This window comes from Phyllobates terribilis, unplaced genomic scaffold (genome assembly GCF_046119375.1).
Source record: "Phyllobates terribilis strain yellow unplaced genomic scaffold, ASM4611937v1 Scaffold_69__1_contigs__length_7402412, whole genome shotgun sequence".
Lineage (NCBI taxonomy): Eukaryota > Metazoa > Chordata > Amphibia > Anura > Dendrobatidae > Phyllobates > Phyllobates terribilis.
In genome coordinates this window covers 81,885-100,513 of record NW_027362829.1, presented here as the reverse complement: position 1 = coordinate 100,513, position 18,629 = coordinate 81,885, and the positions used below count along the sequence as shown (strand labels likewise).

Below are 18,629 nucleotides of genomic sequence, written 5' to 3'. Positions count from 1 at the left end.
GATTGAGAAAGTTGTGGTGTGCTCGTTCTCTGAGATCAGTTAAAAACAGCAGGCTTCCGTTACAGCTGCCGGGTTCTCACTCAGCCTGAATGGAGGGGGTAAAGAACCGGAAGTTCTGCGGTCAGAGACCTGCGTGACAATCCTTGGCACGGTAACAAAGGACAAGGAAGAAGGCAGCAAATGCGGTTGATGGGGTTGCTGACAGTTGTTGAGATCCGCTGGTTTGCATTTTATCACAGTGAGATTGCCAGAGTAATGCATGTTGATTGTGCATGTGAAGGTTCATGCATGTAATAGTCAAATTATTGCACTTTTTCCCTCCACTGAGTTTTTTTTGCAAAGTTGCCAGATAACGTGAGTTGGCCCATAAGGATGCAGTGCTCGTCATGGTTGCATCATTCCATGTCTGCGCCGTAGGGCGCAACGTAACCTCCTTGTCTTCCAAATCCTCAGATGACCTACTCAGCTGTATACCTCTGGGTTCACACCAAGTGGAAACTACAACCTCATCATCATCCTCCGTGTTATCCCATTCCTCGCCCAGAGAGTCACCCTCTTCCTCTTCCTGCCCTGGACAGCACAGTACAGTCCTCGTGAGCCTCAGGTATCTGAGTCTCAACAGGATCACCCCCCCCAGGGGTTAACGTCTAGGGACGAGGGTCAGAATGCTTCTTGACCCCACTTCATCCTGCCCCGGGTCCAACCTAAAAAAATTTGGGCATCGGTGTTGATGATTTCCTCCTCTTGACTCTGTGAATCTTTGGAGTACAGTTCTGATGCCCATGGCATAGCATATGTGAACAGCTCTGCAGACTCACCCATCTGTGGTTCCCTACAGTCAGCTGGGTGGTTGGAGAGTTGTGATGCGGGGGGAAGCAAGGGTAATTGGGGTGCCACCTCCGTGGACTGTACTGTGTGTGATGTTGAGGTAGAGGAAGAAGAGGAGAGGCCACTTATAGCAGCGCTTGCCATCGACTGGAGCACATGCTCTTTTTGGCCCTCATCAACAAGGCATACCACTGTGCGGCTGCCAAAGAAAGGGAGTGGAGTAGCCTGTCCAGTAACAGAAGTTGTCAGTTGTGTTTGGATAAGACGTGATGGTGTTGGTTCACTAGTGCTTTCACTAACATTACCACCTACCCCACTTATACCTTGAACACCAAGCCTATTCCCCCTTCCACCATGACCTCACTTTTTCCAACTCATGTTGCTCAAATAGTGTGGTAGTGGCACGCTATTAGCAATAAAAAAAATAGATTTTTTTACTCTGCACCAGCTCAGCACACAGCTGCAATTCAGCGGTAAAAAATAACAAGGTGAGATATGGCGTGGTGAATCACGTTAGCAACTGAAAAAAAATGTTTTTTTTTTACTCTGCACTGTCAGAGACTGGGATCTTACTTCTCTCAGGTAGATTCTGGATAGCTAGAGATCTCAGCTGTGAAGGTTCGAATAAGACAGAACTCACAGGTTTGTCTCAAAAGAATCTCTGATTATTACTAGACATGCTAATTTTTTATTGTATTTTTGTAAGAGGTAAGATTACACAAAACGACATATGGTACTTGGCAGACATTTGGGTCAAAATAATTACTTGTCAAACCATTATCAGTTTACTATGATGGACGGTGTGGGCGATATCCTTTGTCACAGTCAAAAACTGTGTGAAACTGTCAACCTCGGCTAACCACTTGTTCTTGGGATGAATCCGGGAAATGCCATTGTTAGTACATTTATGGAGTATTTTCCTAGAATTGGTATTTCTGAGAAAAGGAATGATGTTTCTTGTCACTTGGACAGACTTGGAAACAGATGATAATTACAGGCAAATTCTTTAGTATGTAGAAACGTCATTCTCTTAGAATATTCTAGAAAAACAAGAACTGAATATTGTCTCCATTTTATCACAAGAGATTAACCATTTCTTTAACAACTCCCCTCTTTTATCATCTTGTCTATCTGTCCCTCATTCCTTTCCCTACCTGCCACTTAGGTCTGCAAGATAACCCTACTCCACAAAATACAAGGCTAATCCATTGTATATCATGGGATACCAGTCCTGCTGTGTATCCATTCAGATTAAGCTTGTTGATCAGACCTACAATCCCTTCTGCCTTTATTTCTATCCATGTGTTGTTAAAGAGGGGTCAGATGTACGTGTATATGTAAAACTACATGAAAAACAAGTGATATACAGTACAGACCAAAAGTATGAACACACCTTCTCATTTAAAGATTTTTCTGCATTTTCTTGACTATGAAAATTGTACATTCACACTGAAGGCATCAAAACTATGAATTAACACATGTGGAATTATATACTTAACAAAAAAGTGTGAAACAACTGAAAATATGTCTTATATTCTAGGTTCTTCAAAGTAGCCACCTTTTGATTTGATGACTGCTTTGCACACTCTTGGCATTCTCTTGATGAGCTTCAAGAGGTAGCCCTCATACACACACGGCTCCGCTGCGTACACCTCGTATACACGCGGCTCCGCTCCGTACAAGTCGTACACAAACGGCTCCGCTCTGTACATACGCGGCTCCTCTCCGTCCACCTCGTACACACACAGCTCGAGTACACCTCGTACACACGCGGCTCCGCTCCGTACACCTCGTACACACGCGGCTCCGCTCCGTACACCTCGTACACACGCGGCTCCGCTCCGTACACCTCGTACACACGCGGCTCCGCTCCGTACACCTCGTACACACGCTGCTCCGCTCCGTACACCTCGTACATACGCGGCTCCGCTCCGTACACCTCGTACACAAGCGGCTCCGCTCAGTACACCTCGTACACACGCGGCTCCGCTCCGTACACCTCGTACACGCGCGGCTCCGCTCCGTACACCTCGTACACGCGCGGCTCTGCTCCGTACACCTCGTACACGCGCGGCTCTGCTCCGTACACCTCGTACACGCGCGGCTCTGCTCCGTACACCTCGTACACGCGCGGCTCTGCTCCGTACACCTCGTACACGCGCGGCTCTGCTCCGTACACCTCGTACACGCGCGGCTCTGCTCCGTACACCTCGTACACGCGCGGCTCCGCTCCGTACACCTCGTACACGCGCGGCTCCGCTCCGTACACCTCGTACACACGCGGCTCCGCTCCGTACACCTGGTACACACGCGGCTCTGCTCAGTACACCTCGTACACACGCGGCTCTGCTCCGTACACCTCGTACACACGTGGCTCCGCTCCGTACACCTCGTACACGCGCGGCTCTGCTCAGTACACCTCGTACACGCGCGGCTCCACTCCGTAAACGCGCGGCTCTGCTCCGTACACCTCGTACACGCGCGGCTCTGCTCCGTACACCTCGTACACGCGCGGCTCTGCTCCGTACACCTCGTACACGCGCGGCTCTGCTCCGTACACCTCGTACACGCGCGGCTCTGCTCCGTACACCTCGTACACGCGCGGCTCTGCTCCGTACACCTCGTACACACACGGCTCTGCTCCGTACACCTCGTACACGCGCGGCTCAGCTCCGTACACCTCGTACACACACGGCTCGGCTCCGTACACCTCGTACACGCTCGGCTCCACTCCGTACACCTCGTACACACGCGGCTCCGCTCCGTACACCTCGTACACACGCGGCTCCGCTCCGTACACTTCGTACACACGCGGCTCTGCTCCGTACACCTCGTACACACGCGGCTCTGCTCCGTACACCTCGTACACACGCGGCTCTGCTCTGTACACCTCGTACACACGCGGCTCTGCTACATCCACACTGTAAACCCCTCCTGACCCCACACATAAACTTCAGCTCATCCAGCACCATGACAACCAGCACAGCAGAGTCCTGCATCCACTGAGGCCCCTGATCATGTGACCCCTGACTCCTCCCCTCCTGTGACCTCATCACAGCTCCTGTGCGCACAGAGCAGCCATATATGTGGTGGCGGCTCTGCAGGTGGAGGTATGTGGAGACCCCCCATTACTGGGCGCAGGGGGCATTAACCCCTTTAGCACAGAGACTCTTTTGGGGTCTTGTGTTGCCCCTTTATAAGAATCATAAGGTTTTTGTTCTGTTTCCTGTAATAGATACATACGACCCAACTATGGAGACAGGAAGGGAGGAAACGTATTGTTCTCATAGTACAGGACCCCTTTACTGGCCCCACAGTGTAATGCCCCCATTATGCCCCTTATGCAGGATGTATGATGCCCCCACACAGTGTAATGCCCCCATTATGCCCCTTATGCAGTATGTATGATGCCCCCCACAGTGTAATGCCCCCATTATGCCCCTTATGCAGTATGTATGATGCCCCCCACAGTGTAATGCCCCTTATGCAGGATGTATGATGCCCCCACACAGTGTAATGCCCCCATTATGCCCCTTATGTAGTATGTATGATGCCCCCACAGTGTAATGCCCCTTATACAGTATGTATGATGCCCCACAGTATAATGCCCCCATTATTCCCCACAGTGTAATGCCCCCATTATGCCCTTTATACAGTATGTATGATGCCCCACACAGTGTAATGCCCCCATTATGCCCCTTATGCAGAATGTATGATGCCCCCACACAGTGTAATGCCCCCATTATGCCCCTTATGCAGGATGTATGATGCCCCACAGTGTAATGCCCCCATTAAGCCCCTTAGGCAGTATGTATGATGCCCCCACAGTGTAATGCCCCCATTATGCCCCTTATACAGTATGTATGATGCCCCCACACAGTGTAATGCCCCCATTATGCCCCTTATGCAGTATGTATGATGCCCCCACACAGTGTAATGCCCCCATTATGCCCCTTATGCAGTATGTATGATGCCCCCATTATGCCCCTTATGCAGTATGTATGATGCCCTCACAGTGTAATGCCCCCATTATGCCTCTTATGCATTATGTATGATGCCCCCATTATGCCCCTTATGCTGTATGTATGATGCCCCCACAGTGTAATGCCGAAATTATGCCTCTTATGCAGTATGTATGATGCCCCCACACAGTGTAATGTCCCTATTATGCCCCTTATGCAGGATGTATGATGCCCCTCACAGTGTAATGCCCCCATTATGCCCCTTATGCAGTATGTATGATGCCCCACATAGTGTAATTCCCCCATTATGCCCCTTATGCAGGATGTATGATGCTCCTCACAGTGTAATGCCCCCATTATGCCCCTTATGCAGTATGTATGATGCCCCCAAACAGTGTAATGCCCTTATGCAGTATGTATGATGCCCCCACACAGTGTAATGCCCCCTTTATGCCCCTTATGCAGTATGTATGATGCCCCCCCACAGTGTAATGCCCCCATTATGCCCCTTATGCAGGATGTATGATGCCCAACACAGTGTAATGCCCCCATTATGCCCCTTATGCAGTATGTATGATGGCCCCACACAGTGTAATGCCCCCCTTATGCAGTGCGTATGATGCCCCCACATAGTGTTATGCCCCTTATGTAGTATGTATGATGCCCCCCACAGTGTAATGCCCCCATTATGCCCCTTATGCAGGATGTATGATGCCCCCACACAGTGTAATGCCCCCATTATGCCCCTTATGCAGTATGTATGATGTCCCCCCACAGTGTAATGCCCCCATTATGCCCCTTATGCAGGATGTATGATACCCCACACAGTGTAATGCCCCCATTATGCCCCTTATGCAGGATGTATGATGCCCACACAGTGTTATGTCCCATTATGTCCCTTATGTAGTATGTATCATAGAATGGTAGAGTTGGAAGGGACCTCCTGGGTCATCTGGTCCAACCCCCTGCTCAAAGCAGGATTCACTAAATCATCTCAGACAGATGTCTGTCCAGCCTCTGTTTGAAGACGTCCATTGAAGGGGAACTCACCACCTCTCGTGGCAGCCTGTTCCACTCATTAATCACCCTGTCAAAAAGTTTTTTCTAATATCTAATCTGTGTCTCCTCCCATTTAGTTTCATCCCGTTGCTTCTAGTCTTTCCCTGTGCAAATGAGAATAAAGATGATCCTTCTACAATTTGACAGCCCTTGACATATTTGTAGACAGCTATTAAGTCTCCTCTCAGTCTTCTTTTTTGCAAGCTAAACATTCCCAAATCCTGCAACCGTTCCTCATAGGACATGGTTTGCAGACCAGTCACCATTCTGGTCGCTCTTCTCTGAACTTGCTCCAGTTTGTCTATGTCTTTTTTAAAATGTGGTGCCCAAAACTGTACACAGTATTCCAGATGAGGTCTGACCAAAGAGGAGTAAAGACCGATAATGACTTCACGTGATCTAGACTGTATGCTTCTGTTAATACATCCCAGAATTGTATTTGCCTTTTTTGCTGCTGCATCACACTGTTGACTCATGTTCAGTCTATGATCTATTAGTATACCTAAGTCTTTTTCACATGTACTGTTGCTTAGCTCTATTCCTCCCATTCTGTATATGCTTTTTTCATTTTTATTGCCCAGATGTAGTACTTTGCATTTTTCCCTGTTAAAAACCATTCTGTTGGTTGCTGCCCACTGCTCCAGTTTATTTAGGTCTTTTTGAATCCTCTCTCTCTCTTCTCTAGTATTAGCTATCCCTCCTAGCTTTGTGTCATCAGCAAATTTAATCAGTTTACCCTCAATTCCTTCATCTAAATCATTGATGAAGATGTTGAACAATACAGGTCCCAGGACAGAGCCCTGTGGTATCCCACTTGAGACATTCATCCAGCTGGATGTGAAGCCATTTACAACCACTCTTTGAGTCCGATCACTAAGCCAGTTATGAATCCACCTAACAGTTGCCTGGTCCATTGCATACTTGGTCATTTTTTCAATAAGGATGGTGTGAGATACTTTGTCAAATGCTTTGCTGAAGTCAAGATATACTATATCTACAGCATTTCCCTGATCCACCCAGTCAGTGATTCTGTCATAGAAGGAAATTAAGTTAGTCTGACATGACTTGTTAGTTACAAACCCATGCTGACTCTGGTTAATCACTTCATTCTTATCCAGGTACTTACATACATGATGTTTAATAATTTGTTCAAAGATCTTTCCTGGTATAGAAGTCAGACTCACCGGCCTATAGTTCCCTGGGTCCACCTTCTTCCCCTTTTTGAAGATAGGAACAACATTTGCTCTTCTCCAGTCTTCTGGGACTTCTCCTGTTCTCCAAGAATTTTCAAAGATTATGGTGAGTGGTTCTAAAATTTCTTCTACGATCTCCTTCAGTACTCTGGGGTGTAATTCATCTGGACCTGGAGACTTGAACTCATTTATGTTAGCTAAATATTCCCTCACAATCTTTCTGTTTACAGATAACTTGGATTCTTCTATTCCTTTAAAAGGACAGTGAAAATCAGTTGATGTTACATTTTCTTTCTGAGAGAAAACAGATGCAAAATAGGAATTAAAAAGTTCGGCCTTCTCAACATCCTCTCTTACCATTTCTCCATTTTCATCCTGTAAAAATCCTATAGCATCTTTGACTTTTCTTTTACTTTTGACATACCCCCAAAATCCTTTTTTATTGCTTTTGACATCTCTTGCAAGCCTTAATTCATTGTCAGCTTTAGCTAATCTGATACGTGCCCTGCAGGATCTGCAGACTGCATTATAATCTTCTTTAGATATGCCTCCCTCTTTCCATTTAATAAACATTTCTTTCTTTCTTTTTAGCATGTGTTTAAGTTCTGTGTTCATCCATCCTGGTTTCCTTAAATGCTTCCCATTCTTCCTACTTTTCGGGATTGTTAACGATTGTGCTTTGAGAATCTCATTTTTAAAAATTTCCCATCCTTCCTGGACATTTTTGTCCTTAAGGACATCCAGCCATTGGATCCCTCCTATTCTCTTTCTGAGTCTCTTAAAATCTGCCTTTCTAAAATCTAACCTTGAAGTTTGAGTCTTCACATGTCTTCCTCCTCTAGTTATCCAAAATTCTATAATAGCATGATCGCTGCCTCCTAGGGTCCCAGCCACCTTTACCTCCTCAACCATTTCCTCCCTGTTTATAAGGATTAGATCCAAAGTAGCAGATCCCCTTGTTTTCTCCCCTACCTTTTGGAAGATAAAGTTGTCAGCAAGAGAGGATAAGAATTTGCTTGACCTGTTAGTTTTACTTGAGAGAGATTCCCAACAAATGTCTGGATAGTTGAAATCTCCCATGACCACTACGTCATATTTTTTGGAGAACTTGGTCATTTGATACATAAAGAGTTCATCCATATCTTCAGCTTGCCCAGGTGGCCTGTAGTAAATGCCTACAATGGTGTCCTTTCCGTTGTTCTCTCCTTGTATTCTTACCCAAACAGTTTCCACAGAACTCCCAGTCTCTGAAGCTTCAATCTCTGTGCAGATATACGCTTTTCTAACATACAATGCAACACCTCCTCCTCGTTTATCAATTCTGTTTCTTGCAAATAAGTTGTATCCTTTTAGCCTTTTATTCCAATCATGTGTATCGTCCCACCAAGTTTCAGTGATTCCAATGACATCATATTTCTTTTCCTGCGTTAGTATTTCCAATTCTCCTTGTTTGTTGCCCATGCTTTGTGCATTTGTATAAAAACATTTTAGTTTGTGATTGGTTTCTCTTCCTCCCATATTTTTATTTAGATTTTTTTGTCTTTGTTCTTTCTTTCCACTTCCAGTAGCAGAGATCTCAATAGTATTTGTCAGCTGTATGATGCCCCCACACAGTGTAATGCCCCCATTATGTCCCTTATGCAGTATGTATGATGCCCCACAGTGTAATGCCCCCATTATGCCCCTTATGCAGGATGTATGATGCCCACACAGTGTTATGTCCCATTATGTCCCTTATGTAGTATGTATGATGCCCCCACACAGTGTAATGCCCCCATTATGCCTCTTACGTAACACTTGCAGAGGCATATCTAGGTGTTCAGCTCCAGGGGGCGCAGTGTCTGAGTGGGCCCTTACTGGTAACCCTGATTACAGCTATGCTGGTGCAGACTAAGGCCCCGGCCCCACTATCAGTATTTAGTCAGTGTTTTTCTCAGGAGTGGGAGTCAAAATCAGGAATGGGTGATAAATGCAGAATTGGTGACTTGTTTCTATTATACCTTTTCTCCAATTGTTCCTCACCTGGTTTTGGCTCCCACTCCTGAGAAAAAATACTGACCGAATACTGATAGTGGGGCCGTGGCCTATTAGTGGGTATAGGAGAACCTCCGCAGATGACCGCAGTGTAACTAAAAGAAAAATCTCCACAAAGCCCAACACTATTCCCGCCATACAGTGACATCTAGTGGTAGATACCGGTCCTGCAGGACTTATAGACTATACAGCACAGTTACAGATGATCACAGCTGACGTTCTTTCTGATGGAGTCGTTCACTTTTCCATCTTTCTCAGAAAGACATTGCGATTTCTCCAGACAGGACTGATCTGAAGAGCTTACAGCACAGACACATCTGACTCCTCACCACCATTCCCATCTATTGCCAACCTGAACAATCCCCTCATCCTGACGATACCCCAATGCTGAGCCGCCGCTGCCGTATGTGTCCCTTTTACTGCACGTGCTGTGTGGTATAAAAGCAGTGATCCTCTCACTGCCCCACATAATAAGGCCACTGCTGTGCTCCTTACATAGTAAAATGTCTTCACAGTAGCCTCCACACTCTTTAATGGTTCCACCAGTAGCTCCCACATTGCATAAAGCCCCCCACAGTAACTCCCACACTGTGTATAGGACCCCATACTGTATGATCGTCCCCCAGTAGCCTTCAAACTGTATAATGGCCCTCGCATTAGCTCCAACACTGTATTATGGTCCCCGCAATAGATCTGATGCTGTACAATGGCCCCCACATTTGCGCTCATGCTGTATAATGGCCCCCACATTAGCTCTCACGCTGTATAATGGCCCCCGCATTAGCTCCCATGCTATATAATGACCCCCACATTAGCTCCCACGATGTCTAATGGCATCCACATTGACTCCCACACTGTATAATGGCTCCCGCATTGGCTCCCACACTTTATGATGGCACCCGCATTAGCTCTCACGCGGTATAATGACCCCCGCATAAGTGCCCACACTGTATAATAGCACCCGCAATAGCTATCACACTGTATAATGGCCCCCGCATTAGCTCTTACGCGGTATAATGGCCCCAGCATTAGTGCCCATGCTGTATAATGACACCCGCATTAGCTCTCACGCTGTATAATGACCCCCGCATAAGTGCCCACACTGTATAATAGCACCCGCAATAGCTATCACACTGTATAATGGCCCCCGCATTAGTGCCCACGCTGTATAATGGCCCCCACATTAGCTCCCATGCTGTATAATGGCCCCTGCATTAGCTCCCACACTGTATAATGGCCCCCACATTAGTTCTCATGCTGTATAATGGCCCCCACATTAGTTCCCATGCTGTATAATGGCCCCCACATTAGCTCCCATGCTGTATAATGGCCCCCACATTAGCTCCCATGCTGTATAATGGCCCCCACATTAGCTCCCACGCTGTATAATGGCCCCCGCATTAGCTCCCACACTGTATAATGGCACCCACATTAGTTCTCACGCTGTATAATGGCCCCCACATTAGCTCCCACACTGTATAATGGCCCCTGCATTAGCTCCCATAGGTTATGATCTCTGTCTGTCCCTTTCTGTGGGCTGCTACTTACACAGTCCTGATATATGACAGAGCTAAATAGAAGAAAATAGAAACAGCTAGTAGGTGCGCCCCTTGGAACGTCTTCTCTCCTTTTGCCTTCTCTCCCTTTGGGGTCTTGTCTATACAGAGTATATGTTCAGGGGCCTGCACCTATATTTGATTATCTATTTGCGCCTACTGGCTCTTTCTTTTTAGCTCTTTATCATATACTGGTGCTTCTCACAAAATTAGAATATCATCAAAAAGTTAATTTATTTCAGTTCTTCAATACAAAAAGTGAAGCTCATTTATTATATAGAGTCATTACAGAGTGATCTATTTCAAGTGTTTATTTCTGTTAATGTTGATGATTATGGCTTACAGCCAATGAAAACACAAAAGTCTTTATTTCAGTAAATTAGAATAATTAACAAAAAACACCTGCAAAGGCTTCCTAAAGCATTTATAAAGGTCCCTTAGTCTGTTTCAGTAGGCTCCACAATCATGGGGAAGACTGCTGACATGACAGATGTCCAGAAGCCAGACATTGACACACTCCACAATGAGGGTAAGCCACAAAATTGCTGAAGAAGCTGGCTGTTCACAGAGTGCTGTATCCAAGCATATTAATGGAAAGTTGACTGAAAGGAAAAAGTGTGGTAGGAAAAGGTGCACAAGCAACCGGGATAACCGCAGCCTTGAAAGGATTGTTAAGAAAAGGCCAGTCAAAAAATTTGTGAGAGATTCACAAGGAGTGGATTGCTGCTGGAGTCATTGCTTCAAGAGCCACCACACACAGACGTATCCAGGACATGGGCTACAAGTGTCGCATTCCTTGTGTCAAGCCACTCATGACCAATAGACACCGCCAGAAGCGTCTTACCTGGGCCAAGGAGAAAAAGACCTGGACTGATGCACAGTGGTCCAAGGTGTTGTTTTCAGATGAAAGTAAATTTTGCATTTCGTTTGGAAATCAAGGTCCCAGAGTCTGGAGGAAGAGTGGAGAGGCCACAATCCAAGCTGCTGGAGGTCTAGTGTGAAGTTTCCACAATCAGTGATGGTTTGGGGAGCCATGTCATCTGCTGGTGTAGGTCCACTGTGAGTTATCAAGACCAAAGTCAGCGCAGCCGTCTACCAGGAAATTTTAGAGCACTTCATGCTTCCCTCTGCCAACAAGCTTTTTGGAGATGGATATTTCATTCTCCAGCAGGACTTGGCCCCTGTCCACACTGCCAAAAGTACCAATACCTGGTTTACACACAACAGTATCACTGTGCTTGATTGGCTGCAAACTTGCCTGACCTTAACCCCATAGAGAATCTATTATAGAGAATCTATGGGGTATTGTCAAGAGGAAGATGAGACACCAGACCCAACAATGCAGATGAGCTGAAGGCTGCTATCAAAGCCACCTGGGCTTCCATAACACCTCAGCAGGGCCACAGGCTGATCGCCTCCATGCCACATTGCCGCATTGATGCAGTAATTGATGCACAAGGAGCCCCGACCAAGTATTGAGGGCATTTACTGAACATACATTTCAGTAGGACAACAGTTCGGATTTTAAAAGCATTTTTCAAGCTGATGTTATAAAGTATTCTAATTTACTGAGATAATGACTTTTGTGTTTTCATTGGCTGTAAGCCATAATCATCAACATTAACAGAAATAAACGCTTGAAATAGATCCCTCTGTGTGTAATGACTCTATATAATAGATCCCTCTGTGTGTAATGACTCTATATAATAGATCCCTCTGTGTGTAATGACTCTATATAATAGATCCCTCTGTGTGTAATGACTCTATATAATAGATCCCTCTGTGTGTAATGACTCTATATAATAGATCCCTCTGTGTGTAATGACTCTATATAATAGATCCCTCTGTGTGTAATGACTCTATATAATAGATCCCTCTGTGTGTAATGACTCTATATAATAGATCCCTCTGTGTGTAATGACTCTATATAATATATGAGTTTCACTTTTTGTATTGAAGAACTGAAATAAAGTAGCTTTTTGCTGATGTTCTAATTTAGTGAGATGCACCTGTATGTATACCGGGTGTGCCCCCGTTTTCCTACCTGTGTTGTCTTATTACTATCATATGTTATTTTTTGTTCTACTTGTTATATTTGGGTTGATATGATGAATATAAGCCTTAAGATTGCGATTGTAGGTATTTCATTTCTCATGTCACATGTAATGAATATCTCTTTAATTTACAGTATTTATTAATCTTTTTTACATCTACTTGTTACATCGGCTCATCTTCTTCTCATTTAGGTCTCTACAATATCGGATCCTCTCAGTGAATATCTTCTATATAAGAGAATTTTCCTGATTTATCCATCAAAGATGGATATGGACAGAGACAAGATGGTGGAGAGGATATTCCACCTCACCCTAGAGATCCTCTTCCGGCTTACTGGAGAGGTGAGAGATTCTGATGACGTCACATTACATCATTCTTATCTATGGGAATAACAGATGGACAGAACTGGAGAGGTGAGGACTCTGGAAATGTCTGAAGTGAGATTTATTAATGTGTCTCTCCATAACCAGGATTACACATTAGTGAAGAAGACCTCTAGTGAGCGCTGTCAGGACCCTGTGTCTGAGGGATGGGAAAGACCCCTGAGCACAATCACAGGGCCTCCACCTCACCCCCTGATACATGAGGACATCAATGCCCAGAAGATCGTAGAACTCACCTACAAGATGATTGAGCTGCTGACTGGAGAGGTGACACTGCTGGGAATGCTGGGACATTATACAGTAACACTATGGAGGGATCGGGGGGATGATGGTATCATTGTATGTGTCAGGTTCCTATAAGGTGTCAGGATGTCACTGTCTATTTGTCCATGGAGGAGTGGGAGTATTTAGAAGGACACAAAGATCTGTACAAGGACGTCATGATGGAGGTTCCCCAGCCCCTCACATCACCAGGTAATAGTCAGGACTAAATACACACAGCCTATAATTATCTGTATGTAAAGAATGAATTCAGTCCCTGTATGTGTTTCCTCCAGATCTATCCAGTAAGAGATGTCCCCGTCCTCTTCTTCCACAGGACTGTAAACAAGAAGACCCCAATGTTCCTCAGGATCATCAGGTAGATGGAGAGAAGGTGTCATGAGATCTCCTTTATAATGTGTAGACGGCTGTGAAGGTCTTGTGCTCAGTCTTGTTTTATCCACCAGTATTATATGTTTTATACTTGTGTAATGAGAACGGTGGAGATGGCAGGATTAGAGCTGATCATAGATGGAACTTCTCCATCTGTCTGTGACTTTTACAATATTTGTTTCAGGGTGAAGATCTGACCCATATTAATACTACAGAGACATATGTGAGGGGTGATGAGCGGTTTAAAGAGGAGATTCCTACATATGACTACCCAGGTGAGTAGTAACCACTAAATAATGAGAAGTCACAGATTCTTCTCAGTCACCGGCTGTGGCTGCTTTATCGGTGGTGTAGTCCGGCCGTATCACAATCGTGTGATCACCATTTTGCCTCTAGATCACAACATTCTCCTCCACCCAAAACTGTTCAAATGACTGTGGACATTGAAAGCCCTTTTCTATAGAACTTACAACCTGGAGGATCCACCTACCCCCTGGGATTAGGAGACGCTGACCGTTACCTGCCCAGATCTGTAAACTATAAAGCCGAATGACAGCGTACTTAGAATGTGCTGACAAGCTAGAAAATCACTTGAAAAAAAATATTGTGATGTGCCTGTAGAGAAAGTGGAGGGTAATGATGCTGTTGGCTTCCTAGATCCCTGATATCTTATTGGATGAATCTCCCTTCTCTCCCTTCTGTGCTGCTGAATGTCCTCATATGGTCCCTACAAGACCAGGTCCAGTCTTTCTGGCCAAACTTCACTTTTATTATCGACAACATTAAATGTGCAGTGAGGCCAAGTGTGAATTTCTGTACAATAACAACAGAGTTTCCCTTTATCCTGACTTTTCAATCTCTTTTAAAACCAACTAACTTCAAACAGGATTGCGATAGCATTACATTGCGATAAATACACATTCATTCTGATTTGATAGTTTGATTGTGGTGGGATCGGCCGGCCTCACTATAAGTGTGTAACTCCCTGGTAGTCTTTAACCCCTTCATGACCAAAGCATTTTGCGTTTTCGTTTTTTGCTCCCCTTGTTCCCAGAGCCATAACTTTTTTTATTTTTCGCTTTTACCATATCATGTACTAGAAAGTGGGGAGAAAAAAATCCAAGTGCGGTTAAATTGCAAAATAAAATGCAATTTCACAGTTGCGTCTCCATTTTTCGTTATCTGGGGTCGAGTGAGGGATTAGTTTTTTGGGTGCCGAGCTGATGTTTTTATTGATTCAATTTTAGGGGTAGATCCGATGTTTTGATCGCCCATTATTGCATTTTATTGCAATGTTGCGGCGACCAAAAAAACATAATTCTGGCATTTTTTTCTCGTTACGCCGTTTACCGATCGGATTAATTATTTCTTTATATTGGTCGGGCAATTCTGAACGCGGCGACACCAAATATGTGTGTGTTTTTTTTTTATTGATTTAGTTTAAATGAGGTGAAAGGGGCGTGATTTAAACTTTGATATGGGGATGTTTGAGAGTGAAAATTGCAAATAGACCATTTTATTGTCCAACACATAGTGTCCAGATTGTGCTCCAGGAGACACACACCATAAATTAAGTGGGTTCTTCTCACTATAGTAATGCCAAATACATGGATGCTGAATGTGGTTTGGGTGCACTGCAAGGCTCAGAAGTGTGGGGGGGATTTGACTTTGGGAGAGCAGATATTGCTGGATTGGGTTATGGAAGCCATGTTGCTTTTCAAGAGCCTTTGAGCCACTAATAATGTGGAAACCTCTGGTTTTCCACTGACAGATGATGAACCTGAGTGGGGACTTGTTTTTTGTGAGATGAGTAGAAGTTTTTATTGGTATTATTTCACCTACATAACATTGTTTGGTGGCTTTTTATTCCATATTTGGGAGGCAGAATGAACAATCAGTTGGACACCACGCTCCACTGGTTCATCCTATGAGGTTTTCTATTAGACTGTGAACTGTCATTGTCTTGGAGAATAATTTAACATTTTTAAATAACTTGCCATTTCTACAATCACGTTAAGTAGAAATGTTCAAAAATATAAAATTCAAGGATATTTTATTCAAAATATAATAATTTGTTTTATCCTTGGCAGATGACTGTACCAGGAGATCAGAGGGACAGCTGACATCTGCAATTTTTAAATCTGATGATCTTGAGATCCCACAGGATACAATTGAAGCGAATGCCATTACTCCAGATATACCATCATCTCTTCACAGCAAAGATCCTTTGAAACAGGTCCTGTCTTTTCATTCATTACTGACTAATAAGCAAAATCAAAGTCACAAAATAAGCATTAAAAAACGAACTGCTCCTAAAGCAAAAATATTGTTTGGACGTGTTCCGTCCCAAGGTCCGTCCCTGCCCAGAAGCACTTGTCCGTGGTTAGGTGGACTTTCCCCGTAACTACATTGTTGAGGGCACGGCTAACGATGGACACGTGCTTGTGTAATGCGGTGACGACACACGGGGAGAAATAGTGGCGGCTGGGGACCGAGTACCAAGGGACGGCCGCCTTCATCAGGTAACAGAAAGCTGCCGTCTCCACGAGCCTAAAGGGCAACATTTTGAGCGCAAGCAGTCGCAAAATATGTGAATTTAGTAGTGTGGCCTATGAGACGTTGGCTCCTTATTTGCGTTTGCGTTCCAAGGACTGGGGTATTGACAACTGAACGCTACGCTGGGACAAGGACGTGGACGTGCTTGCTGATGGTGCTAGTTGAGTGTGCAATGACCGGTGTAAGGCATCTTCACATGCGCCATGGACAGAGGATTGGTTTGCATGCACAACAGCGGAAGAAGCAGTGATGTCACCCGCAGACACTGTTCCTGGACCCTTGGATTTGGGCCACTTAGTCAGATGCTTTGCTGCCATCTTCCTGATCATGCTTGTGGTGGTCAGGCTGGTAGTTTTGCTACCTCTACTGATGCTGGCCTGGCAGGTGGTGCAAATGGCCTTTTTGGGGTTATCGGCAGAGTCTTTAACCCCTTAACCCCCGAGGGTGGTTTGCACGTTAATGACCAGGCCAATTTTTACAATTCTGACCACTGTCACTTTATGAGGTAATTACTCTGGAACGCTTCAACGGATCCCCCTGATTCTGAGACTGTTTTTTCGTGACATATTGTACTTCATGATTGTGGTAAAATTTCTTCGATATCACTTGCGTTTATTTGTGAAAAAAACGGAAATTTGGCGAACATTTTGAAAATTTTGCAATTTTCAAAATTTGAATTTTTATGCCCTTAAATCAGAGAGATATGTCACACAAAAGAGTTAATAAATAACATTTCCCACATGTTTACTTTACATCAGCACAATTTTGGAACCAAAATTTTATTTTGTTAGGGAGCTATAAGGGTTAAAAGTTGACCAGCGATTTCTCATTTTTCCAACAAAATTTACAAAACCATTTTTTTAGGGACCACATCACATTTGAAGTCACTTTGAGAGGTCTTTATGACAGAAAATACCCAAAAGTGACACCATTCTAAAAACTGCACCCCTCAAGGTGCTCAAAACCACATTCAATAACTTTATTAACCCTTCAGGTGCTTCACAGGAATTTTTGGAATGTGGAAGAAAAAAATGAACATTTAGCTTTTTTCACAAAAATGTTACTTTATACCCAATTTTTTTTATTTTCACAGGGGTAACAAGAAAAAATGGACCCCAAAATTTGTTGTGCAATTTCCCCTGGGCACGCAGATACCCCATATGTGGGGAAAAAACACTGTTTGGGCGCACGGCAGGGCTCGGAAGGGAAGGAGCGCCATTTGACTTTTTGATTGTAAAATTTGCTTGAATAATTAGCGGACGCCATGTTGCGTTTGGAGAGCCCCTGTGTGCCCAAATATTGGAGCTCCCCCACAAGTGACCCCATTTTGGAAACTAGACCCCCAAGGCACCTATCTAGATGCATAGTGAGCACTTGGAACCCCCAGGTGCTTCACAAATTGATTCTTAAAAATGAAAAAGTGAAAAAAAAAACACTTTTTCATTTTTATGAATCAATTTGTGAAGCACCTGGGGGTTCCAAGTGCTCACAATGCATCTAGATAGGTGCCTTGGGGGGTCTAGTTTCCAAAATGGGGTCACTTGTGGGGGAGCTCCAATGTTTGGGCACACAGGGGCTCTCCAAACGCAACATGGTGTCCGCTAACAATTTGAGCCGACAATTTGTTAGCGGATACCATGTTGCATTTGGAGAGTCCCTGTGTGCCCAAACATTGGAGCTCCCCCACAAGTGACCCCATTTTGGAAATTATACCCCTCAAGGATTTTATTAAGGTGTATAGTGAACATTTTGAACCCAGAGGTACAACACAGAATTTGATAACATTAGGTCATCATATTGAATAAGTTATCATTAGTCTTCAGCGCAAGTGCTCGCTACTTGAGTTTGCATCGGGTACTCAGGTATGCACCATGTACAGCGTGTGCTCGAGTGACATGCTCGAGTCCCTGCTCTGCATGTTTCATGGTTATTAGACACCCCAAAAAAAACATGCGGGGATCGCTCGTGCATGGCAGGCAATCCCCGCAAAGTTTTTTTAGCCGCGAAGCATATGGGGCAGAGACTCGAGCATGTCACTCAAATACCCACGATACTCAATGCATACCAGAACACCCGATGCAAACTCAAGTAGCGAGCACTTGCGCTCAACACTAGTCGCCATATCGTCATCTTTTTTTCTTACTTTTGAAAAAAATCCCAACCCTATCACAACTCTAACCCCAAACCCAGCCCTAACCCTAGCCCAACCCTAACCCGAGAGTTTATTTTTTACGCCGTTCCTCGTGCGGTATAAGTGATTAGACGACTTTATTCTTCAGGTCGGTGTGATTACAGCAATGCCAGAATCATATGGGGTTTTTATGATTGACAGCTGTCACACACTAAAAT

General features: G+C 44.7%; 1 protein-coding gene across 1 annotated transcript; it reads left to right on the top strand.

Moving 5' to 3' along the window:
• Nucleotides 1-3,885: 3,885 nt before the first annotated feature.
• Nucleotides 3,886-16,988, top strand: LOC141194336 (uncharacterized). Its single transcript, XM_073662236.1, has 7 exons — nt 3,886-3,938; nt 12,879-13,028; nt 13,158-13,337; nt 13,421-13,544; nt 13,628-13,710; nt 13,909-13,999; nt 15,815-16,988. Exons 2-7 carry the CDS (start codon nt 12,951-12,953, stop codon nt 16,126-16,128), a joined length of 870 nt encoding a protein of 289 aa, XP_073518337.1. The 5' UTR covers nt 3,886-3,938; nt 12,879-12,950; the 3' UTR covers nt 16,129-16,988.
• The last annotated feature ends 1,641 nt before the right edge of the window (nt 16,989-18,629 follow it).